Genomic DNA, 26,053 nt, shown 5'->3' on the forward strand with positions numbered 1-26,053 from the left:
AGTCCGATCGATCCGTCCCGAGCAGACGCTCTGCTGCTCCTTAAATACGCTTCAATACAAAGACAGGGAAACTCCTTATGCGGCAAATGTCCAATCACAAACGTGCATGCCTTTGGAGCTGCACAACAATAGCTCCTTATGCGGCAAATGTCCAATCACAAACGTGCATGCCTTTGGAGGGTCCGTCTCTTCGGCACATAGGTCACCGCCCCCAGGATGGCACTCCAGAGACCATTGCCCTCTCACTCTTCACGTCCGACCAGTTCGGAAGGGGGGGGGGGAGACAATGCCACCTCGGGGAACTGGTAATCCTTTTACGAACAAAGGCACCAGCCTTAGCCAAAAGCACACTCGATGCAAATACGCGACCCACGGAGGGGTCCCGCGTGTAGCAGCCAGCTCCCCACCGAAGCGCTCAGTTCAGGGAAAGACAGCAGGTGTAGGTGTCTAATCCGTTCTCCGAACTGGGGGGGGGGGGGGAGTCCAAGAAGCAGGAAAACTCGTTTGGAGACAGCTGGCCCAGGACCCTCGCATTTGCTTTGTAACAGTACTCACTCACGTTCATAGGTCTACTCACGCTCACGAGCACTCAGTCACTGTTATACTCACGCCAACTCACACTCATCGGTAGTCACTCACGTTCATAGTCGCGTCCTCTTACCTTCGTCGATACTCACATTCATACTCACGTCTATTCACTTTCATGAGAGCTCACCCACGTTCACACTCACGTCTACTCACAGTCATCGGTAATCACTCACGTTATACTCATGGCAACATACAGTCGATACTCACGTTCATTCTCAGGTCCACTCACTCTCGTCTATACTTACTCACATACAGCTCCCTTCTACTCACACTCAAGAGTACTCACTCACGCTCATACTCACGCCTACTCACACTACTCGCACTCATTGGTACTCACTCCCGTTCATACTCACGTCTACTCACACTCATGAGTACTCACTCACGTTCACACTCACGCCTACTCACACTCATGAGTGCTTACTCACGTTCACGTCCACTCACACTCACGAGTACTCACTTTCATACGCCTACTCACACTCATGAGCACTCACTCACGTTCATATTTATACCTACTCACACTCATGAGTGCTCACTCACGTTCATACTCACGACTACTCACACTCATGAGCACTCACTCACGTACATACTCACGCCTACTCACCCTCATGAGCGCTCACTGACGTTAACACTCACGTCCACTCACACTCATGAGCACTTACGTTCATACTCATTCCAACTCGCACTCATGAGTACTCACTCACGTCCACTCACACTCATAAGCACTCACTCACGTTCATACTCATACCTACTCACACTCATGAGTACTCACACACGTTCATACACACATCTACTCACACTCATGAGTACTCACTCACGTTCACGCTCACGCCAACTCACCCTCATGAATGCTCACTCACGTTCACACTCACGCCCACTCACACTCATGAGCACTCACTCACGTTCATACTCACGACTACTCACACTCATGAGTGCTCACTCACGTTCACACTCACGTCCACTCACACTCATGAGCACTCACTCACGTTCATACTCACAACTACTCACACTCATGAGTACTCACTCGCGTTCATACTCACGCCTACTCACCCTCATGAGTGCTCACTCATGTTCACATTCACATCTACTCACACTCATGAGTACTCACTCACGTTCACACTCACGCCTACTCACACTCATGAGTGCTCACTCACGTTCACACTCACGTCCACTCACACTTATGAGCACTCACTCATACCCACACTCACAACGTTCAAATGAGTGTGAGTGAGTGCACTCATGAGTGAGTGTGCCGAGCTATGCTAGTTTGACATATTTTTCAGTGATACGAATTTCGTAACTCCACAAGATTAGCATCATCGAGATTCTACCGTAGTCTACCCACATATAGTATGCTAAAATGAGTAAAAAGGTACTGAGTGCATTGGTTTGGTTCGCTGGACATTCGTATCGCATATGCTGCTGCATCGTACTACCGCAGCTGTTCAGTTCTATATTTCCTGCTAAATTAAAGTGCGCCTGTTGGTATTGCCCTATGTATACGTAGAGCTTGTCTTTAGGAAAGAGGTAACTAGTTTTGTCAAATTAGTTGCTGAAGAAGTAGTCGGTCAATGTTACTCACAAATGTAGTTGATCAAGGGCTTTCCAGCGTCCAAGCCTGACTGATACCAAAGGTAAAAGTATGTTTGGGTGTACTCTGTCGCTTCTGCTCGGTTACGAATCGTCTTTGTGCTGTTGTAGATGGTTCTATTCGTCCTAATTAGTAACCTAAAAATGGCATGCTTTGGATATTACCAGAAGGGCATTGCAATGGCCTGTTCTTTAAGATCATTTACCATTTTACACTTATGTTGTGGCCTAATCCATTTTTAGCTTGGGATTGTGATGGTGGATTGGCCATGTCTGGACTGCTACTTCAGATTGGTGAAATATATAAAATAGACTATTACAAACTTTCTGCCATCTTAGTCGGTTGAAATTGGGAATCAAATCATGGATTTCATTGCAATCTCTAAATTTCAATCATCAAAGTGAAGAAATTGTGCTTGCTGTCAATGGACAGGTTCACAATAGCTGTTTATTAATGCATATTCTCGTTTTTATGTGTCTGTTCTGAGAAAAAGAGTTTTCTAGATAAGTTACCGCAATGTTGGGTTGTGGTACATGGATTTTACACTGGAAGATGTAAATAATGATCTGTAAACTTAACCACTATCTGGTGAATCAGTGACTGTATTTCCTGGTATCATTATGCTTTCGTTGACGCAGTATAGAGACATTAGTGGGAAATGTGTAAACTGTGACAGAAATATCAAGAGTTAATTTTGTTGTGCATATTACTGTACCTGAATCTCTCACCACCAAAAATGTGATGCCACTGTAATTCTTACAAATGTTTATTTTTATTTGTTTTCTTCATATCATTCTAACTTCTTTTACTTATATTTTATTTTTATGGTTCATGTGTTGGAACATGAAGTGGGTCTTTTGCTCTGCAGTGTTTTATTCGTATTTCTATGGCTTAGTGTTTATTATTGCACGTACAAAGATCTTTCACTCTAGATTGTGGGAATCGAGCGCGCCCTTCCCTTTGGAGCCTCGTTGCCCAGCTAGCGCGCGTGTTGGCCCCGCGCGGCTCGAGCGCCGGGAACCGCCGTTAATCGGCGGTATGGCGACCGCGGCGGCAGCGCCAGGCCTCTTTGTCTGGTGCAAGCCATGCGTCAGCCTCCCGGCGCGCGGGCACGCGTCCGGACATGCCTCGACATGCTCACATGCTCACGCCACCAAGCTAGCTTACGTCACTGCGCAACGCCTCTCCTCATTGGCCGCCAGTGACAACCCCCTTCCCCCTTGAGCTCGCTTCTGTCTGGCGCGGGCTTGCCCGCGTCAGATGCTCCCAGGCTAGCATGAGAGGTTGACGCGCTGCTTGCGTGGTTTCTGCGCCGTGTCGGAGAAAACGACGAACCCGGCCGCAGCGTCGTCGCACGCAGCGGCAGTGGAGAACGTCGCGTCCCTGCACGGTCGCGCTCGTAGGTAAGCCTAGTGCAAACCTATCTCCACAAGATATAGCACCGGAATGGCATGTAAATCAAATTCTGTTTTTGGCACCTGCTGTTCACATGTATTAACCATAGCTTTCATGTGCAGCAAGATGTCAATTTCCGTGAAATGTGCTGGGTCAGTGCGCTGTTGCAATAAGAGTAGCTTTGGTTTGGTTCAGACCAGGTGATCATCTACTTCACTTACATTTGGACCGACCATAGTGTATTGTCTCTTGTTGCAATCCAGTTCTTCATGGCACATAATCTGCATTGCCTTAGTGTGCTTTCGATGGCTTTGCAGGTTCCTTGTTTGTTGAGTCACTGGAGCAGTCTTCTTCACTGGCGTCTGTACAAGGTCAACGGCATTCCTGCCAAGAGGGCATCTGTGTGACACTGAAGAAGTCGACAATGAACAGAGACCTTCGGAAACGTATGGACAAGCCCACCTTCCAGTGCCGCTTGTGTCCAGCTGCTTTTGTTCACAATTCCAAGCTCTTGGCTCATGTGCGCACCCACACAGGAGAGCGCCCTTTTTCCTGTGTCCACTGCAATGCATCCTTTTCACGGAAATGCACCCTCAATGACCACATGCGCATTCACACTGGAGAGCGTCCCTTCTCCTGTGAGCACTGCAATGCATCTTTTTCGCGGAAAGTCTCCCTCAATGACCACATGCGCACTCACACAAAGGAGCGTCCCTTTTCCTGTGTCCACTGCAATGCATCGTTTGTGATGGAAACCCACCTTGTTGAGCATATGCGCATTCACACTGGAGAGCGTCCCTTTTCCTGTGTCCACTGCAATGGATCCTTTTCACGGAAAGGCACCCTCAATGAGCACATGCGCACTCACACAGGAGAGCGTCCCTTTTCCTGTGTCCAGTGCAATGCATCCTTTTCGCGGAAAGCCTTTCTCAATGACCACATGCGCACTCACACAGGAGAGCGTCCCTTTTCCTGTGTCCTCTGCAATGCATCCTTTCCACGGAAAGACAAACTCAATGATCACATGCGCACTCACACAGGAGAGCGACCCTTTTCGTGTATCCACTGCAATGCATCCTTTTCACGGAAACGCACCCTCAATGAGCACATGCGCACACACACAGGAGAGCGCCCGTTTTCCTGTGTCCTCTGCAATGCATCTTTTTCGCGGAAAGACTCTCTCAAAGGCCACATGCGTACTCACACAGGAGAGCGTCCCTTTTCCTGTGCCGACTGCGATGCATCCTTTTCGCGTAAAGACAAACTCACTGAGCACATGCGCTCTCACACAGGAGAGCGTCCATTTTCCTGTGTCCATTGCGATGCATCCTTTTTGCAGAAATGCCACCTCGTGAGACACATCCGTATGCACACAGGAGAGCGTCCCTTTTTCTGTGTCCACTGCAGTGCATCGTTCGGGATAAAAGCCCACCTTGTTAACCACGTGCGCATCCACACAGGAGAGCGTCCCTTCTCCTGTGCCCACTGTGGTGCATCCTTTGTGCAGAAATTCAACCTCGTGAGACATATCCGCTCTCACACCAAACAGCTCCCTTTTCCTGTGTCCACTGAAATGAATCGTTTCTGATGGAATGCTACCTTGTTCAGCACATGAGTACTCACACAGCAGAGTGTCCTTTTTCTTGTGTTCACTGCAGCAACGTTACTAGAACAAACTCAGTTTCAAAGCTCCGTATCTCCGCCAGCGGAGGAGGGTGGTCCGAACGGCGGTCGCGAGAACTAGCGGCGCTGCAGTCCCGTCTTGCGCCACTATCGGCGCGTCGTCTGCTGCCACGGCATAACGCTGCAGTCCACCGCGCAGTTGCTCGCGGCAACAGCGCGGCAACTTTCTTATTGTACTAGTGGCAAACTGAAGCATTTATCATTCATTCATTCGACGTTCGCGCATCTCATTTGCGGACTACTTGGGTGGATATGCATAAGGTTGTCTGTGTGAATTGGCCTGCGTGCGTTGTTCATTGATTGGCTAAGAATCGATGTTCGGTCTATATTTCAGCTGTCTACATTGCGCTTAACTTCCAAGCATAGGAGTGTCTAAGCGAATGAGGGTTTTCAGCGTAAATTTTATAACTACCACCACAATTTCAGCCGCTGCCGTTTTATCTAGACCAAGAACAACCCAACACGTTTGTGAAAGCCTTTATAGTGTACAAGGAAGCGTACTTACTCGAGATACAAAAACGTTCTAGCAGAACAGTACTCATGTTGTCTACAATTTATTGAAAAACACTTTCTCGAAAAACACCACAATGCTTCGCAATGTTTACAAGACACGTTTTCGCGACGGTTAAAGATATACTGACCCAAAATTGAAAAATTTTACGAGAACTGTGTAAATGAAACCTCAGTGTGCGATTGCATCGAATAGATGTCGCCTCTGAGCAATTTTTCAGCGGATAGTTGTATTTTCGGCGTCGCATCTTTCTACGTCGCATCCTTCTATGTCGCATCCTTCTACGGTGCCTTAAACAATTCGAACAGATCGGCCGTGATGTGAGCACCGAGCAGTTATTCGCGCGTACTCTGTCGCTAGAAGAGTAGTCAGTATTGACTCCTTCGCACAACTTCAGTTTTTCAACTTTACCCAGCAGATGTTCCATGTCCGCAGCACTTATATTGTACGACAGCCGTTTGCGGTGCGTGCTGTAGCCGTTCACAACGCAGTTAAACTGCTCGTCAACTACATTAATCTTTTGCACATGTAAGTCTCCGTTCCCGAAGCAAAGTGTGGGATTGGGCTAGTTGGTATGCCGTTAATAAACTGCTCAGCGCAAAAAATTTGACACGGTACACATAGAAAAGACGAGGACCAGCGCTGGGTCTTGATCTTTTCTATGTGTACCGTGTCAAATTTTTGCGCTGAGCAGTCCGTTCCTGAGCCGGCGAGTGTAAAATCTTCCGCACATCTTGTTCGATACCTCGTCGTAAAATCTCTCGAAAATCCACTGCTTTGAAGGCATAGCGACAGCTGACAACTGATCGAATGTCAGTGTGATGCAACTCTCAGTCTTGATAGCGTATATAGGTAATCGCCTGCTTTTCGTTCTACTGTTCTATTTCTGGCGGCTCCTCCAAACTGGACACTGGGCTTTCGCGGGAGGCCGTGCGTTTTCGGGGGGATTTATGCGGTGGTCCCGAACATTTTAGTTTTGAAATGTGGGGCGGAAGTGCTGGGAACAAGCGCGGCACGGCATCGGGCGCGAGTTCCCACTTTCCACGTGAGATCAAAACTTCTTGTCCCGCAACGACACGACGATAGTGCTTTACAATGTTGTCACTCTCAAAATGAACGCCACAGACCTTGCATTTAGCAGTAAGCTTTCTATCTTTGCGATGAAAAGCTTGAATGGCGCAGGGTCTTTTGGAGGTCCGAAGAAGTGTCGTGAAGCGGAGTCATCGTGCGGTAGCCGCTCTTGCAGCCCGACGCACAGCAAGTCGGCATACCGCACTGTGAATGTGTTCGCCCTCGTTACGCTTCGTACATCATGCACATGTTTCGTACAAGACGCTTAACCTGGTCAAGAACAGTCGCAAAAATGACGAGCCAACAAAGCGCAGACGTCGCTGTAACCCACGCACCCACGTGCGTTCGTACATCGGCGGCGCCGATCACAACAAGCGCAGTGAGCCCAGCTGCGCCAATTGTGCCCTGGCTGCTAGCTACATTTCCTCAAATTTGTGCCCTGGCTGCTATGCGCCAAGCCTACATTTCCTCAAAATTTGAAAGGGGTGTACTGCTTTCAGCTAACTACATGCCCCCAAAGGGTGTACTCGCGTTGTACTTTCTCATGAGAGTGATGAAAATGGAGACAATACAGACCCCCATTGCGACATCGCGACATTCGACGTGGACGCCGTTATGCTGAGAGTGATGAAAATGGAGACCGTATAACCTCGTTACGGATCTTCGTTTACAACAGACATTCTGGTATTAATACTAAATTTCAGCGGCGTTAGCCGACCTCCGTCAGGACTCCTTTAGTTCTAGTCTTCGTTTAAACGTTCAAACATCGCACGGACATACTTTCGGATATAATTGACAGCAGCGCACCGCGGATGCATCCTTTAGAGCGGACTCACAATGCTAGAGCCTTCAAACATCGACCGGCCGTTTCATGCACTTTCGGGACGGGAGCAGCGCACCGCGGATAAGCCATGTAGCAGCGACAAAAAAACGGCGCGCAGCGTGCTTGGTGTTGAGTTTGGGACCGCCGATCCCCGTCTGTCACAGCTCTCTCCGCGCGGTCGCTGCGCGGCGAGGGAGCTTGGCCGGGGGGTCCGCTGCCGACAAAATGCCCATCCGGCCGTTTCAGGAGCCAGCGGGCAATCCTAAGCTGAGACGAAGGACATCTGTAGCACAAAAAACGGCGCGCAGCGTGCTTGGTGTTGATGCACCGCGAAATTTTTCTCCGCGCGGTCGCTGCGCGGCGACGGCCGGGGGGTCCGCTGCCGACAATGCCCACCGCGGTTCTGAACCAGCGGGCAATCACGTTGCTTGAGTAGAAAGCCACCTTCGCTTTCGCATGTCCGTCGCGCGATTTCTTGCCCGCGAAGTCATTGTCCTGCGGTGGTCTTCGTCAGAAAGGAGTTAGGCCTAACCACGAATCTAGCGGGTCGGTTGCGAGTGCGTGGCCGCAGTGCCCGAATATTAGTCGCATGCTTTGGGGGAGTTGTCCTGCGGTGGTCTTCGTCATCGTAAGTGATTGAGCTTCCGCTTGCATAAGAAGAACCCGAACAGCGGGTCCAACGAGTTCCAAATTATCGTCGACGTCTGTGAAACACAGGCGGCGCGCTACGCGTCTAGAAGGCTTGCGCTTCTGCGGTTCCAAATACCGCAGAAGCAGCCAAAGCGTGTTTTTCACCCGTAAACACAGAACGAGTGATTAAGCCAGCACAATTTCGAGCCGTGGCTGCTTCTGCGGTAGCAGAAGCAGCCAAAGCGTGTTTTTCATACGCTTGGCGCCCAGTGGAGGAGCCAGCTGAAACGGAGAACTTGCCGAATAATTTTGAAAAACGGAGAAATTTTTTTTATATTTCCGCTCCTTAATTTTCGGAGCCCAACAAAACAAATTTTTATAGGTGGCGCCCAGTTCTACGCTTGGAGCTTTTTTGGCAATTGAAATGGGCTTTTCGCCAAAATGCGGCAGACACAAAACAAATTTTCTAAAAATCGCATTTTTTTTGTCCCCCGTTAGAATGTTTTGCAGATTGAAATGGGCTCTCCGTTATAACAGACCCATTCAGTGTTTACATGCATTTTTTTTGTCCCCCGTTAAAAATAAGACCATGTTTGTGACTCGTACATACTCCCTTTACAACATACCAAAATCCTCTTCACTATGAGAAGAATACTGTTCAATATGGTGTTGTCAAGACTTGATTTTACATACTCCTTTACAACATACCAAAATCCTCTTCACTATGTGGTAACGTGTTTTTTTTTTGTAATACCATCAACTGGTGTTGTCAGGCGAAGGAACTGCGTTTTGTGTTTTTTTTTTGTAATCAAAGCTAGCAGCAATCAAGCGACATAGGCACATGTAGGCACATTGATTACCACTCGGAGACGCTTTGGGCTAGCGGCCGAAAACGATCCAACCGACTCACTGCGGCAGTGGAACGTTTTGCAGCGGCCGAAAACGATGACAAACGCAGAAACTTTGTTTGTGCTTGGCACCATGGAACAGTGTGACTACAAACGTGGGCCGACACAGCAACTGCCTTGTTTCTTGGCATTTGGATGGCATCCCATACTCGTGGGCAGAGCCTTGTTTCCCAAGTTATTTGGAGATTCTGAAGGCAGTGAAGCAGTTTAGTTGTAAGAGGTTCATAGTTAGTGATGGCAGTTAGTGATGGCCTCAGTATTTCAAGAAACTTGTGCTTGACGAGCTGAACAAGCCGGATGTGGTTTTTTCTGTTGGGACGAGACCCCTCTTCCTGAACAGAGGTGCCAACAACTTGATGTTGTAGTTAGGCATTTCTCCAACAAAATGCAGCGAGTTGTGGAACACCTACAGTCTTTCCGGCTGGGCTCTGCGACTTCGGAAATTTTGGCTAGTGAAGTGCGGAGAGCAATGATGGAGCCGCGGGAGCTAGATGTGGACTGCAGCGCCACTACTTCTCACGACCGCCACGCGGACCGCCTCTCCGGCGGAGCTATTAAACTGAGTTTGTTCTAGTAACGTTGCACTGCAGTGCATCCTTTTCACAAAGATGTGACCTTGTCATGCACATCCGTACTCACACCGGACTCCTCTGTCCACTGCTATGCACCTTTTTCACGACAATACAACCTCACAGTCCACATGTCCCGTTGTCATAGAAAGGCGAAGCCAGAAATGATTTTGGGGCCTAAAGTCTACCCTTAAAAAAGGGGCACTCTAGAAGGGCGGCGGATATAGTTGATTAAGGGAGCCAGTGAGCTTGGTTTAAGGTGAGGAAAGATGCTTGGTTTGGCAACTTACTAGCGAGAATGGCACGCAGGCATGGTAGGGAAGAGAAGAAGTTGAAGAGAGTGGGAACCAGAGGCCAGCTTTTTGTAGGTTTTTGGTTTTATTGCCAGTGCAGCTGTGCACCCACTAGTTTTGCTAATGGGCAGAGAAGGTACCCCAGCGTGGCGTACAGTGTTGTGGGTACTCATTTCTCGTGGAAGTGGCTTCTTTCGCCTAACTTTATTTCACTTTGTTTCCCCTTTCGCCAACGACGTTGAGCCATGCTTCCTTATGGGTTGCAGAAATACATATGTATTATTCTAAATCACTGCTACTTGAGTATTGACACTAATGAGCGCCAAGACGGCATAATTCTCCTTCAGAAAAAACTAGTGAGTGTCCACATGCACTGAGAATCATACCTTGTGCTTCCCACTTTGGAAGCAGACCCTGTGAACACTTCATCATAGCTGGATTATTAGAAGTGAATGCAATGGAGGAAGGTGAGCAGGTGAAATATTGAAAAATGACATTTGTTCTTTGCACTTTGTGAAGTGTCCCCTTTGCATATATTTTTAGATCTCAAGTGTTCACATATCAAGTAAATGTAAAAAGGAATAAATTTTGAGTTCATTTGGCTCATGCTCAGAATAGGAAATAAGAAAGCTTACAGAGTACACCACTTTACACCCCATAAGGATGTTTTTATAGCGTCTATCACTGACGCCCTTACACTCTAGAATACAAGCGCTTTCGTGAATCAAAACACCAATATCAGAGGAGTCTTGCAATTGTCTAAGCACCCTTATCACTGCAAAGCAAAAGAATAATTCAAGGCTACCACTTTGAGAACATTCTCTTGCACAGGCAACGTAGGATATAAAATTGCACTGACGCATATGGACATACACACCAACGTAAGGAGCAACATAGAGAGATTGTGCTACACAGCCATGTAACGATTAGGCATAAAGAGCGATAAAGCAAGCCTATGTTATGATTCATTGTTCTTTAACAAAAAGTTCATTTATGTTGAGGCATCGGGTTCAGTTATACATTAATAGGCCTCCAACGCTGCGCAAACGCTCAAGTTTGCGCAGCGCCGTCCACCGCCCCAGCGGAGAGAGGGGAAAGCTCCGGTAGCTCGGACGGGTCGCTCTTGCTTGGTTTTCCCCATGGTTTTCCCATTGCGCGCGCGGAGAACGTGCTCCCCGGTGCTTTTATCTCGCATTTTTCACGCTATGGGTGCCGCTCCTTCGTCGTACTCCAAAGCAGGTACGCAGTCCTGCTGCATTGTGAACTGTCACAAAAGTTTTAAAATGACGAACAGCCGAAAACTGCCCGTCAAGTTCTTCGTACCGTTTCCAATGCAAGCAGTGCGAGGAACAGAGGCGTCAAGAGTGGATTATGGCAGTTCGCCGCGATGCTTTCGCGGTCTTCTCACCTTGAAGCAATTTTTGTGGTACAGAGTATTACGAACTATTAACGGGGAGAAACGCGATGATCGTGCTCATTTGAAAGGCAATTCGTTTGTGAACCGAAGTTGATTTAGCGTTAGCGTGTTTGCGTGGTTAACGTAGTGTACGTAAAACATGGCGGCGGTTTTCGACGCCCGCTTCGAACTGAATTTGTGCGTTTCGAGATTGCGCGCTGGCGCTTTCCGAGTCAACCATTTAATTGTAATGTGACAGCAGCGGAGCATGCGGGCTTAATACACGTACCACAGTTTAAATACCGTACTGTGAGTACAAAGTGTATAATTCAGCTGACTGCGGTACATTTTCCGTCGCGGCTCACTGTAAACAGAATTAAGCTGCATGTTTGCACTGAGCGTTTATATTGGCCTTGCATGCGACACGCCGTGACTGCTTAGCAGGCTTAAGTGTTGCGCTGCTAAGATCGTGGTCATGGGTTCGATTGACGAATACGGCAGCTGCATTTCGATGGCAGCGAAATGCAGTAACACCGGCGAACTTAGATTTACGTACACGTTAAAGAACCCCAGGTGGCCGAAATTAATCCGAAGTCCCCTACCACGGCGTGCCTCATAATAATGTCGTGCTTTCGGCACGTAATATATGGCCTTGCATGCGCGTGATGAGCCGCGGGCAATATACAGCTGCCGCTTTGGAAACGAGCTGAAAAGAACCAAGGCGGCAATTAAATTTTCGATGGCTTCGCGAAATCGGACGCGCTTATCGTCGGGCACAAATCTCGGCATAATCATAAACATGCGCGATCCCAGTGGGTATTGTATATAGTATGATGCTGACCATACGAGCTGTCGAAACAACCAAAGCGACATTAGAATCAGCGAACACGGTGCGTGATCAGGCGTCGATATTATTCGAAATGAAACACGCCTCTGCAAGAAACATGCATGGTCGAAGTGGGCATGAAATGTTTATTTTTTTATTGCGCGTATCATGCTGTCAAGGAAGCTGTAAAAAAATCCAAGGTGACATTAAACTTGCGATCCGACGTTCTTATCATTCGATGCAAACCTCGGCAAAAGCGAAACTCCCATAAAACTGAACACTGCGCATTGCAATGCAGCCAGTGACTCAACAGGGGAGATGTAAATTTATGCTCTTCAAACTGAGCTCATAATAAATTTAAAGCCGCACGACAAACTTGGCATCCAAGCAATTGAAAAGTTATCAATAGAAAACGCACGCGAAAGCGTGGTGGATGTTTGCTGACAGCTCTGAGTAGACACGACTGCCGCAAGGTTTGTTTTACCGGTAACTTTCTCGTGCAGTCACCTCCCTATTAATGTCAAAGATGTGCCTGTTCAGCATCGGCACGCGTGTAGCGCTCGCACAAACAGCATATCCTTGACGACCTGCTCGGTCCCGCAAAGGTGATCAATCAACCGCAATCCTCTGGTGAGATTCCCACCGTGAAAACGTTTTTTCCATCTCTGCGATCTTTCTAAATCCTTCAGAGCAAGCGACACGTGAAGCCGCACGTGCACAGCGAGCAGAGAACAACGCGTGCAGGACGCGTGAACGTGCAGAGACAGGGCAGTCAAAAGGCAGGTGCGGGGAGAGAAGCGACCGAGGTTTGCAAGAAAGGCGGCGAAACGCGTGCGACGCAGCGCCCCCTGGCTACCCTGGCCGAACTTGGGAGGCCTATTGGCCGCGAGAACGACCTATAGGTGGCAGCAGCGTCGCCGCGTTAGTGTGGAGAGGCGGTCGGAGGCGCGTATACAAATGCACACAGCGGCGCTTCGTTCTGAGCAGTTTCAGCCGATTGTCGGCGAACAAAATGCGTTGATTGCTGCTTACTGGTAATATATACACTCCTCATTGTTGAATCGATGCTCGAAGATCATGCAACGTTACTATTACTAGTGAGAGAAGCGCAATCTGCCGATGAAAGGGATGCTCGCCCTGGATGACAGTCTGCGCTTACGCACTATATGGCGTCTTTTGTTGTTTTCTCTGTACGTGTTTAGCTCGTGTTCTGTATACTACGCACTGCTGTAGCACGACTGAACTACTTAAGTATTTACTTCTTGTTCATTTGTACAACAGCCCATATTCCGGTGCAATGAGTTCAGTAGAAGTATTGAGGGACTATGGTAGCACTGTTCACGCGAATACGCATACGCAGGTAAGAGTTGAGCACAGAGCTTTCATCGATTGATTACGTGCACGACAGTGATGCAACAAAGGTCCGGTTATTTTATAGAATAAGTGTCTTTTTTTTTTTTTCAAAGTAATAATGTCCGCTGCCTTCCATCAATTTATAACAACTCCACACAAACGCTCAAGATAATGGGAAAAAAAAAGGATGAGGTTTTGCGTGAAATTATACGACATAAATGTAAGGCACGCCGTCGGGTTAAGCACACGGGTGGTTCTGCATAAATTTCTCTCCAAGTTAAAATTGCACGCGGCAACTTCGTTTTATCGCTGCCGTGTCATTCCACTGTCTTTTTTTAGGGACAGTTTGAGTACCGAAGTCTCAGACTTCACTCGATAGAAATATTTCGCTGTAGCGGGACCACGACCGTAAAATAAAAGGACATCTTAAGCGCAACTAAAGCTCATCATGAACTACAGTGCCGCAATTATACACCTAACAACAACGCGAAAGTGCATGAGCCTCGTTTTTGATTACCACCGAGTCGCTAAAACGATGCATTCACACACAGTTTAATGCTCCTCATGTTTGGGACTATGCCAAGCGCACTTTACTATTTGCTTGAGCCAGAAAGCGGCATCAACACTGAAATCATTCCGTAGAACGAAGGGTACGACACCACTACACAGCCCTCTCGAAATTCGCCCTCACTGATCCTATTACAATGCGCATGCGCCGAGCAAGCCCATTTACTTCTGTACACCATGTTAGCTATACGTACGAGCAGTTAAACTCGCGCTAACATAACACAGTGATTCCACTCCTGCGCCAACTGCGCCAAAGTGCGCCAAATTGTATTTACTGCGCCATCCTGATAATATCGACGAAATTTGCGCCAAACTGCGCCAAAGTCTCGGGTTTGGGGGCGTCTATCACCGGCAATCGCACCGCCGGCGCTTCAGAACATGTGCAGCTTGATTTTGGGGCTGCCAAAGTCGCAACCGTGGACACAAGGTACCGTGCGGGGACTGCGACGCCACATACATCGGCGAAACAGGCAGGAAGCGGTCAACAAGGCTCAAAGAGCACAAAGGGGACGTCGCCAAAGCCACCCATGCCACACATTCCAAGAGCGAACTCGTCGAACACTGCTGGACGACGGGGCATGCCTTCGACTTCAGTAATGCGACGACGCTGGCTCGGGAACAAAGGTGGGGCAAGAGAAAGCTTCTCGAGTCGTGGTTCATCCGCCGTGACAGGTCGGCGTGCAACAGCAACCGTGGCCCCCTACCGGATACGAGACTAGAAATGACTGGATGACCTCCGCTCATTCGGTGCCAGTTCATACTGAAGATGTCACCCGCATAGGTGACGAAACGTCTGTGTAGTTTTTGTTATATTTTGTTATGTTAAGTCGGAGTATCTATTTTAATCATGAACTCTCCCGGCTTTTGGAACATTTTTGCAAGAATTATTCCGCTGAATAAATAGCGCTCGTGCGTGCGTTCCGAGTAAGCCACAATGCCATGCACGGTGCCGACGCAGTTTCACACTGCGTTCGTCGGACCGGCTGGCTCTAAAATGGCCGCAAGGGCCGGTCGTTCGACGCTCTCGCAGCAGTGATTTTTCTGCCTGGTGGTTTGGTGCGATCTGTTGTCGGGGTGTCGGTCGCGTGTCGGGCGGCAGTGTATTTGTGAGTTTTCGTTCTATTTTTTCCCCTTTTTACTGACCTGATCGTACTGTGAGTACCTAATGTCTCTCTCCTCCCCTGGCCAGAGGTCTTTCCTCTGGACGGCCTCTCTTCCCAATGATGACATGCCTATAGAGGCTTTTTTGCGCAGTGGTATTCACAGCGTGCCAGTAGCACTAGTGCCGACCAACGGGGGAGTAATCCGTGTCAAAAACCCAAAGGTAATTCAGGAGGAGTTGCGGAAAGCTACCCCACACTACCAAAACATCACCGATGTCCGACAGTTTGGCAGGGGCGGAGTTCTGTGTTGCTCTCCGGACCAGGCCTGTGTTTCTGACCTCTTAAAGTGCTCAACGTTTGCATCCCATCCGGTGAGCCCATTTATTCCTGCTCATCTCGCTTGCGTTAAAGGCTTAGTCCGCGGAGTTGACTCGAGCCTGTGCGCTTCAGAGGTTTTGGAAATGTTTTCAGCGGCTGGGGCAACATCAGTGTACCGATGCTCTCGCGTCTCTGATAATCAGAGAGTCCCCACAGAGTCGGTCATTGTGACATTTGCAGGCATAAATAGGCCCACAGAGATTAAGGCATGGCCCTTAATTTATAGAGTTGAAGCACTTACTCCACGTCCACTGCAATGCGTTCAGTGTTGGCGTTATGGTCATACCATTAAGGGCTGCCGATCATCTCCTAGGTGCCGCATATGCGGAGAAGACCATGACACTAGAACATGTAATTCCCAAAGCGAAAGATGCTGTCTTTGTCAAGGTTCGCACCCTGCTGATCATGCAAACTGCCTGGCGAGAGCTCAAGAGCTTCAAATTTTAGAAATCATAGACAGGCAGCGATGCTCACGCCGTGAAGCTCGGGCTATCGTATTAGAGAGATCCTGTGGATATGCTGAAGCTGCTGCTCGGCATTCTAAAGCCATGGATGCATCTATAGGGGAAGTCGTGGCAGCTGCTGTCGAAAAGGCTATGTCGAAAGCACTGAACACAATTTTTTCAAATCTTTCAGAGACAATCGGACAAGTTTTGTCGGCTCAGATGTCACAAATTTTGCAGGTTGCAGGGCGAGCATCTCCTGATACAGGTATTCATGTGGGCATAAATGAAAAAACCATCCATGAGGGCATAAATGAAAAAATCACGACAGAAACTGCGTCTGGCAGTTTTGCCTACACTGATTCTCCCACATTTAGTTTAGAACAGGAGGATGGTAATAACTCCGAGACCACTTCACAAAGTAGTGAAAGTATGGATTTGGACACTAGAGCCGCTAAACGTCGAGCTACCCCCCACTCCCCGAAATCTGTTCTTCTACATAGATTGAAGACAAAAAAATGTCAGGATAATAGTCCACTAACGAAGGATGATTTCTTGAAAGACAACATTCTTCAGAAAGCAGTTGAGACCGCCGGCCTACCTTCAACATAGGGTCATTAAAAGTACTTCAGTGGAATTGCCGCTCACTTCTTGCTGCAGCAACTGACCTGTTAAAACTTTGTGCAGAACTTACTCCTGATTTAATTCTATTGCAAGAAACCTGGTTATCTACAGAAAAAAGTTTTAATCTAAATAATTATCACTGTTTTCGGTTGGATCGCCCTTCTGGTAGAGGGGGCCTAGCGTTTTTCATCTCTACGAAATTTGGCCATAGAGCGAAAATTTCATATCGGTCAACGTCGGCAGAAAGTGAAATTTTGGCATTGGACGTAGCTATTCCTGGATATACACCATTTTCTATAGTGAATGTTTATTTCCCTACAGGTGTTCTGAACACTACTTTACTTGATTCCGCAGTAGCCGTATGTAGAAAGAATATAATCATAGCAGGAGATTTCAATTCACACCACATTTCGTGGGGTTACCGATCCGATGCGTGTGGTAAACGGTTGTTAGAATGGACCAGCTTGAATGACGTTCATTGCGCGAATTACAGAACTCCAACTTATGTATCTGGCCTATCGAGGTCTGTGATAGACTTGACCTTTTCAAGCTCGAGTTGCATTATTTCGTCCTGGTCTGCCATCACATCGGCCACAAACAGTGATCACCTACCAATATTATTTGAAATAGTGTGCCCACTTACTTCGTTAACCAAACATGTTCGAAATTATGTTAATTACAGCAAATTTAAAGATTCACTACGATCAGGCTTAAATAAACAGACAGGATTAAGTGATCAGGTAAAGGCAATTCATTTATGTCAGCTATTAGGTGACAGTAGGAAAAAAGCCGAATTCAGAATGCAATCAACTAAAAATAGAACGCATTCACCATGGTGGAACACAGACTGTGATCGCGACTATAGGCGACGAAAAGCAGCTTGGAAGAAATTACTCTACAACCAGTGCCCACGTAATTGGAAAGACTATAAATATACTGCTGCCACGTTTAAACAAACGGTTGAAAAAGCAAAAGAAGATTATAACTCCAAACATTACAGCTATATGTCAGAGACCAAAAATAAGAAAGCACTCTTTAGGTTTCTGCGATGCAGAAAGATTGTTCCGCCACCAATAAATATAGAATCGGTTTGTTTATCACCCGCAGAATTGTTGCAGTCATTGGAGGCAATTGGGAAGGGATTGGAAGATCGCTTTGCATCGTTGTTACCCTATCATTTGTCAGTTACAGGAAAAGCTAATGAATATAAGGCAACCACATTAGAAGAGATATCAGAAATAGTAAAGTCACTGCCAGCTTCATCTCCAGGTCCTGACAATATAACTACAGGCATGATAAAAATTTTGTTTGATTTGTCTCCCAGCGATATTCTTAACTTTATAAATTTTTCTATAGAAAACGCATGGATTCATCCCGAGTGGAAAGTCGCCAAAGTAATTCCACTACTTAAAAAACAGGGCGCTGGCTACGCAATCGACAATATTAGACCTATTTCGCTCACTTCAAACCTTGTAAAACTAATAGAGCGGGTTTTATATAGCCATATTGAAGAATGGGTAGAAGAAAATCACATATTGAGTGATTCCCAAATTGGATTCAGACCTGGGTGCTCTATATGGTGTGCACATGTTGATCTAGAAAGCAGAATTAAACTTGCTCGGCACAAAAAGCAGTACGCCGCACTGGTAACCTTAGATATTGCTAAGGCGTATGACAGTGTAGAGCACGCCATCTTGATTAATAAACTCCGAAATGTTAACGTTCCTGAGTATATAATTGCATGGATACAAAATTTTTTAAGCGGACGCACATTTATTGCTCGCAGAACGGTTTATCTTCTAAACACTACAAACAAACAAGGGGAGTTCCTCAAGGATCGGTTCTCTCGCCTATTTTATTTAATATATTACTAAGCTCTATTCCTTCTCACAATGACGTGCAAGTGTATGTATACGCGGACGACATTGCATTCTTTTCAGCTTCTAATGATATACACTTGCTATATAATATTCTACAATCATATATGAATGAGATTGAAGTATGGCTTAGTGACCTGCACATGTCTCTTAATGTTAACAAGAGTGCTCTTCTCACGTTCCCGTTGACAGCTCCTGTGCGAATCGCACTGATGTATGGGCAGGATTTTATTCCACAGGTAGATTCATTAAAATATTAGGCATAGTATACACTACCAATCTTAATTGGAGCCCACATATTGAATATATTGCATCCAAAGGATTACGTGCACTTGGTTTGTTAAGGCGAATCAGCGGCGTCCGTTTTGGAATGCGTAGAAAAACATTGTTAATGATATATAGCATGTACATCCGACCAATATTAGAGTTTGGATGTGTGTTATTCTGTGGGGGACCCGCTTATAAATTACGCCCTCTCCTAACTATAGAACGTGAGGCATTACGGAATATGTTTAGGTCTTCCTAAGTTTGTAGCTAATAATATCCTTTACCATGAAACATACCTGCCGTCTCTGCAAACTAGGTTTCGTATTCTAACAGTCCAGACATTTCTAAACATCTATGCCTCCCCACAGAGACGCTCGCAATATATATTTCTTTGCGAACCGTCCAGATTTTTTGATTGTGAGTGGTCTCGGTTACATCGCCCTCAAATAATTTTCGTACAGCAGCTGTTGGAGCCGTTACAAGTAACAATGCGCGAAATAAGTTTCCCAAGTGTACTCAATCATAAACAATAATAGAATTTGATGATATATTTCCAAAAAATGCTAAACTATTGCCTATTAGATATTTAAACGGCTTGTTGAGCGACCACCTTAAGAGTCTACGGATAAGTTCAGTCATAGCCACAGATGCCTCCGTTGCAGATGAGAAGGCAGGAGTGGGCATTTATTCAACAGCTTTAAACTGGTCCTTTTCTCTTCGACTGCCCGATTTTACGCCAATATTCCAGGCAGAATTAATGGCAATTATTCTGGCATTGCGCAACTCCCAGCATCTATTTCTTCAGTGGTTATATTGACCGGACTCTTTGTCAGTTTGCACTGCTTTGACAGTACCAAGTCATCGAACTGCCTGTCAGAATTATATACATATATGCCCAATCATGTACGTATTGTCCGTTTGGTTTGGGTACCAGGTCATACTGGAATAACTCTAAATGAAGCAGCGGACACATTGGCGGCGGCATCAATTCAGGGCCCGGTCTTGAAGGTTCTAAGACCCTCCTCCCAAAATACTATCGCACGATTTCGATATTTTTGTATTCGAGAGGAACACACACGATCTTCTGTTCTAAACGGGGCAGACTTTCAGCACCTTAGGTTTCCATGGCATAGTTCATGGTGTGGCACAAGACAATTAGAAGTTACGTTAACTAGATTGCGATGCAGAATTCCCTCTTTAAATTTTTACTTACACAGGCTGGTTTTGTTCCTTCCCCTCAATGTTGTTATTGTTCGCAAGCAGAAACCATAGAGCATTTTTTTCACAGAATGTCGCAGATATCAACATCTAAGGCAAGATTTCTTGAACCTCCTTTCCGAAACTTGGGCTTGAGCTTTCCGTACGGCATTACTCTCCCTGGGGGCGTCGGCACTGGGTCCTGCAACAGGGACATATGTGAGGCAGTAATTAACTATATAAACGAATCAAAAAGACTGCCATGCTAATATTTCTAGTACACACCGGTGATTATTTATTTCATTTATCGTTCATTATTTATTTAATGCTTTTATTTACTAACTCTTCTCTTCCATTTTTTTCTATCTCTTTAGCATTCAATTGGGAAACCGCGAACACAAATAACATTTTCGCTTACCTAAAATTATCTCTTGAGAATTATCCTTTTTTTTTCTCCCCCCCCCCTTTTTTTTTTTTTTTTTTTCACTCACACATCCTACTGCCGCACGATTCGTGGCCGATCCCCCGTGGTGGGTTGTGCCATTCCTCTAGGATCAACCAACCAACCAACGGCTCGACAGCAAAACGCGCTCTCTGCAGAGGCTCGTGACGTCTAGGCCTATCGGTAGCGAGAAGTGCGACGGCGATTCATCGGCGGACGTCGTCTGTTCCAGAAACGCTGCTGATAGCTCGTTTCAAGCGTCGTACGGCACGTAAGGAAAGCAATGTTCCGTAATAACTACATGAGTGCCGCTAAAATGTGTCACTTCTGTTTCCGGACATCGCGGAATGAAATCTGGGATCGCTCGCAGTAGATATATGGGACAATATCGAATTTTCCTTGCTTCGCGTTTATGGAAGAGCACGCGAACGGTAGAAACGCGTTGACACTTTTCCTCAGATATACTTTATCCATGAATCTTCATCCATAACAGTTTTTTCGTAATTTCTTCCGCCAGCACGTCCGAGTTTGTAATCACTCTGCGGCAAATACCCCCTAAAGGCCTGCCCTTTCGAGCTCACGTGCTAGGGTTCCAATTCGAATTTTTTGCTTGCTTTTTTTAAAAATGTCATCTCATTAGTAAAATCATATCTCCTGGTCGGAGCAGCCGCAAATGCGCAGCTGTCAGTAGCGGGCCCGTCGCTGACGGCCCACAGTGAAGCGGCTACGCCATGTTACACGTCCGCCCCTCGCTTTCGGGGGTCAATAGCCAGCGGTTAAAAAAACTCAGTTTCGCTTAAGAGCGAAGCAATGAATGCGATACCGAAAAATTGTATTGTGAAACGAAGTAAGACTAGCAGCTAACTCTTTTGGATCCGATCTCGCGTAACTCAACAAAACGCTGGTTTAAGGGAATATGGCCCCTCCAGGAACCGAAGCGTTTTCTTGCTCTGAGTTCTCTAAACGCGAAGTAAGCGTTGAGAGCACAGCAAGTTTACGAGCCGTCTCCTGATGCCTCGAGATAGCGCGCGCGCAAGCGGCTGTGCCCTTCGAAAGATGCGCCCCCCCCTCCCGCTCCCCTGGCGTCCCTTCATGCTCCTTACGAAGACGGGCGGGGCGTTTCCTCTCTGTTTGATGAGCAATTGACGGCAGGCCCGCACGCGGGAAGATGTTATCTCATGCGCTGTCCGTGCGGCGGAGACAGACGGCCGGCTAGTTTAATCTCCGCTTCAGCCGCGTTCGTCGCCAGCGCTCGTGAGCTTTTACCCGCGGCTAGAATGCGCGTGGTGATGTTATTAATTTGGACTTTATACGAAAAATTACGGCAACGGCGACGGCAAAAATCCGCCGAGAGTGTCCATATAATTGCTATCGCAAGGGTCAATGTGCGGGGCAGATTTTGCGCCCCCCCCTCCTCTTAGGTGATTAGGGGAAGGCGGCCGCTCCCCCCCTGCCCCCCCCCCCTGTGCGCACGCCTATGCTCCTGAGATGATTTCCAAGAGATTTGCAATGAATCGAAATATTTCTAGCCTTCATAAGAGCCCCATAATAATACTCAGGTGCTTGAATGTTAATGCAATATGCTTCTGTATTGCACTCCAGGATGTAAAATTCGCTGCTCCAAAGTGCTCCCAGATGCAAAATTATCTGCTCCAAAGTGCTCCAAGATGAAAATTTTGCTGCTCCAAAGTGCTCCAAAACGGAAATTTCGCTGCTCCAAAAATTGCTCCAAATCAGAAGTCCTCGGTAGCATCACTGCATAACAGAACAAACCGCCCTTTGAGAACGTGCAGGACGTACGCGCACATGCAAACACGGCGTGGCTAGCAGACGACGCAGGGAGCAATCCACACAAGGCGCGCTTCAGCCAGTAGCCGCCAGGCGGCGACTCCGCTCGATCTCGCGGCCAATAGGGAACCCAAGCTCAAGTTTGCGGCGCGACGACAGCGCCGCGCCAGCCGCGCTGCGGCTCTGTCGGAAAACTCTGAACCTTCGCCCACGGCCGCCTAGATCGGGGCGCCGCCGCGCGCCGATGATCCAGGCGGCCGTGCTTCGCCACGGCCGGTCTGGAGGCGCGCGCTGCGAGCGCGCGCCTCTAGACCGGCCGTGCCTTCGCGCGGCCGACTCAGCCCCTTTCACGGTAGCGGTAGCGCACGTGCGCTCGCGTTCTTCTCGGTGCGGGTAACTGTGGGGCCGTCAGCTGGGTACGTTGAATCGAAAGGCTTGCTGTGCGAAGCTGCGCATTTCCGCGATGGCAGAAGCCACCCCGCGGAAGCGCAAGCGTGGTCCGAAGTATTGCGGTTTAGCGGTCAGCCGCAACAGTGCAGACAACACCAAGGCACGCGATTTACGTGTGAAACTGTATTGTTTCGTGTCGCACGAGAAATACAGGCGGCAAGCGTGGATAGCTGACAGCGCTGTCTCGCCTTCTATTTTGGTTGTCTGAGTTCATCGCTTTCGTTCGTTTCGACTACCTGAATCGGTAAGTAACGCGGCGCATGCACGCAGCGACTACAGTAATGATTATACGCTGTCTTCTCGCATTGTGAAAGTCCAGTTACGGTTGTAGGTGAAACAACTTTGTGTTTTGATTCCCCGTGAGACCTACCCGTCGTTGTAGAACGTTCACACTCGCGTTATACCGTTAGCGTTGCGCGGTTGGTTGAATTCAACTGAACTCGGCACATTGTCAGAAGTTCGGCGCCTGCAATTCACGCGTCGGGAAGGCTGCTTTATCACGCCGGAACGAACGTCCGTGCATTTTCAGCAAGCTTTGACATCGTTCTGCAGGTTTGCTTTGTTTTTGTCACTTTAGTAGTGTGATATATATTTAAGCCGCTAAATACAACTGGCACTTAATACATGCTTTGCAATTGCAACCTTGAAGTAACCTTCTGTCACCTTCTGACTTCGTGCGATTTCGTAGCCGCGTTCGCGCAGCAGGTTTTATACGCCTGTCAAGTCGATATAATAAAAAGAGACTGCAAGCATGACGGGGGCGTAGCCAGAAATTTTTTTCGGGGGGGGGGGGTTCAACCATACTTTATGTATGTTCGTGCGTGCGTTTGTATGTGTGCGTGCCTATATACGCAAGCAAAACTGAAAAATTTCGGGGGGGGGTTTGAACCCCCCCACCCCCCCCCCCCTGGCTACGCCCCTGAAGCATGACACGAGAGCCGAAAAAACGAGGCGAGCAGTTCATCTTGCTTCACAGTGGTTAAAGCTCAGCTAGCTGCCTCGCGTCTTAATCGGCGGGCGATTCTCCGGCGGCACGGAGGACTTGACTCTAACCTTCTCAGGAAACAGGGATCCTCCAAGCGGTGTCCCCATTGCATTCCCATTCCATCGGTCGCGAAAATGTGGAATGATTACGGAGTCATTCCAATTCCGGAGTGGCAACTCCGCAACACTGCTCAGCACACTAGCATTCTTGGCCACCTCAAAATGATTGATCAGAGGCATGAGTTAGGGAAAGGGTGCTGTGACGTCGCCCCGTAAACTCTTTAATGAGAAGTTCTGGGTAAAAATATCTCTTGTGAGTCGCGTATATAATAAAAATGTCCTTACTGGATTGATATATGATAATGATGATAACTCGTATATGAAGGTACGAGATCGAAAGGCGTTTCGTAGAGCACCGATTATGTGAGATACTGGCGTTAACGAGGATTGATACCATGATCGAAAAAGCTAATTTTATAACAACGGGCTCATGAGTCGACTCACTAAGGCTCACTCAGACTCAGGTGAAGCCGTGAGTCTGAGTCTGAGTGAGTCCGGTCGAGTGCTAATATGTTGGTGAGCTTGAGTCTGAGTGAGTCCGGTTGCGAAAACGTTGAGTGAATCTGAGTCCGAGGGGAGACTGCTTGAGGAAAACTTTGGCGAGTCTGAGTCCGCGAGTGAGCCTCAGAGCAAAATATATTTACTGAGTGAGTCTGAGGTGAGCTCCAATTTTTTGCCGACTTATGGTCACAGGTATAGCACTTTATCTGGACGAGCACGGTTAAAAGGCACATAGTTTTTATTTTCGGACAGCGCAGAACCGGGCAATTGAGAACAGGCCGCACAAGTGTTGTGTGGTCTATTCTCAGTGCCCCGTTGGTGCGCTGTTTGAAAAACAATGTGTACGTACCAACAAGCCCGCTAAACCACCATTTTGAAGGTAGAAGGCGTAAGGGAAATGAAAGAGCAGAGACGGCCGTGCCGCCGCAATATTGTTGGCTAAGATCGCTAATTCTGAGATAGCGTACACCAACAAGGTTCACCATGCGCCTAATTATCATCGCGATCCATCGCTTAGTGGCACTGCTGATGTTGACAGGCGGCACCATCTCTAACACAAAAAATTACACCATCTCCCGCTAAAGGGGACCATGAAGCGATGCGAAGCGGAGCACTTGCACGATCGCGTTCCGTTGGCGTTCGCTGGGCATGCTACTGACCTCGCGTCGTGGAACGCGAAGAGGAACACTACGCGCGTCGTGTCTTCCCTCTAGCCTGGCCGTTAATTCTCACAGGGCGAGCGGGGAACGCGGTCGACAGGCGGGCGAGAGGGGGGCAGCGTAGGAGAGGAGAGAGAAGGGGAGGGGACGCGCATGCGCTCGAGCTCATCACGGCGTTGCGCAGTAGAGAAAATTCGCATCTAAAAATGAAACTGGAGACAAACGACGCGCGTTTTTTCCTTCTCTCCAACGCGCCTGCGCTCGCTTCCGCGCACGTAGAGAGCTCTCGCGGTGCACTTGCGGCGCCTCACAATGTACCGCCTGCAGCGCGGCTTCAAAAAGATCTTCAAGCTGGACAGGCACTTCCGAGAAGCGAACTTGATAAAAGGAGAAAGGCTCGTCATCACGTTTAGGTGAAGAGCAGACGATCGACGACAACCCATGAAACACAAAACTTCTATAAAATGTCTTTAACACGTTTAAAACGTGTGTTTCTTGGGAACGACGCCCGACTCAAAGCGAAATGCATTTCCCAAGTCGCGATTACACCGTGCAGGACGTATACCTCGAGGTACGTCTCATCTGTCATGTTAAAGACGCGTAATGGTCCATATGCACTCCGCAATGAAGCCGTGCACGCTATCGATGTTCTGCGTTGTGGACTATGAATTAGAGCACTGCACGGGCCCGGGCCGACCCGAAAAGCCCGGGCCCGCGGCCGGGCTGGGTCGTCCGAAACGTTTTCCGGTGGGCCCGGGCTGGGCTCGGGCTTGAAAGTACGGGCCCGGGCCGGGCCCGGGCTTGAAGCCGCGGGCCGGGCCCGGCTTGAGGCTGCGGGCCGGGCAGGGCCGGACTCGGACCCCTCAAAGCTTAGGTCGGGCCTTCGAGCAACGCGCGAACGTTGTGCATTGCATGGTCTAAGGCATTCTGTGCCAACTGAAGTGACACGTGCAAAGAGCTGGCTCTTAGTAGAGCGAGCCTTTCATCTGGAATAACATCAAGTGTGTGTAGCAGCTTGATTATATATTGATATTGTACATGGCGATTACGTTTCCGTGACGACGTTAGAATATGAACGA

At 48.0% G+C, this 26,053-nt stretch overlaps 2 protein-coding genes and 1 long non-coding RNA gene across 6 annotated transcripts in view; 2 read left to right on the forward strand and 1 right to left on the reverse strand.

Annotated features, from left to right (window-relative positions):
- The window catches only part of LOC119390647 (gastrula zinc finger protein XlCGF57.1), a 389,923-nt gene extending 384,550 nt beyond the window's left edge, over nucleotides 1-5,373 (forward strand). The window contains exon 4 of the mRNA XM_049415094.1: nucleotides 3,889-5,373. Within this exon, the coding sequence (XP_049271051.1) occupies nucleotides 3,889-5,159 (1,271 nt within the window). The 3' untranslated portion in view covers nucleotides 5,160-5,373. The remainder of the gene's footprint in view (nucleotides 1-3,888) is intronic.
- Nucleotides 1-26,053, forward strand: part of LOC119390650 (gastrula zinc finger protein XlCGF57.1-like) — a 504,324-nt gene that overhangs the window by 265,939 nt on the left and 212,332 nt on the right. The gene's annotated exons all lie outside the window — the stretch shown is intronic.
- LOC125758199 (uncharacterized) overlaps nucleotides 1-26,053 on the reverse strand; it is a 94,128-nt gene that overhangs the window by 50,774 nt on the left and 17,301 nt on the right. The window lies entirely within an intron of this gene.

Source organism: Rhipicephalus sanguineus, chromosome 4, assembly GCF_013339695.2.
Source record: "Rhipicephalus sanguineus isolate Rsan-2018 chromosome 4, BIME_Rsan_1.4, whole genome shotgun sequence".
Taxonomy (NCBI): domain Eukaryota; kingdom Metazoa; phylum Arthropoda; class Arachnida; order Ixodida; family Ixodidae; genus Rhipicephalus; species Rhipicephalus sanguineus.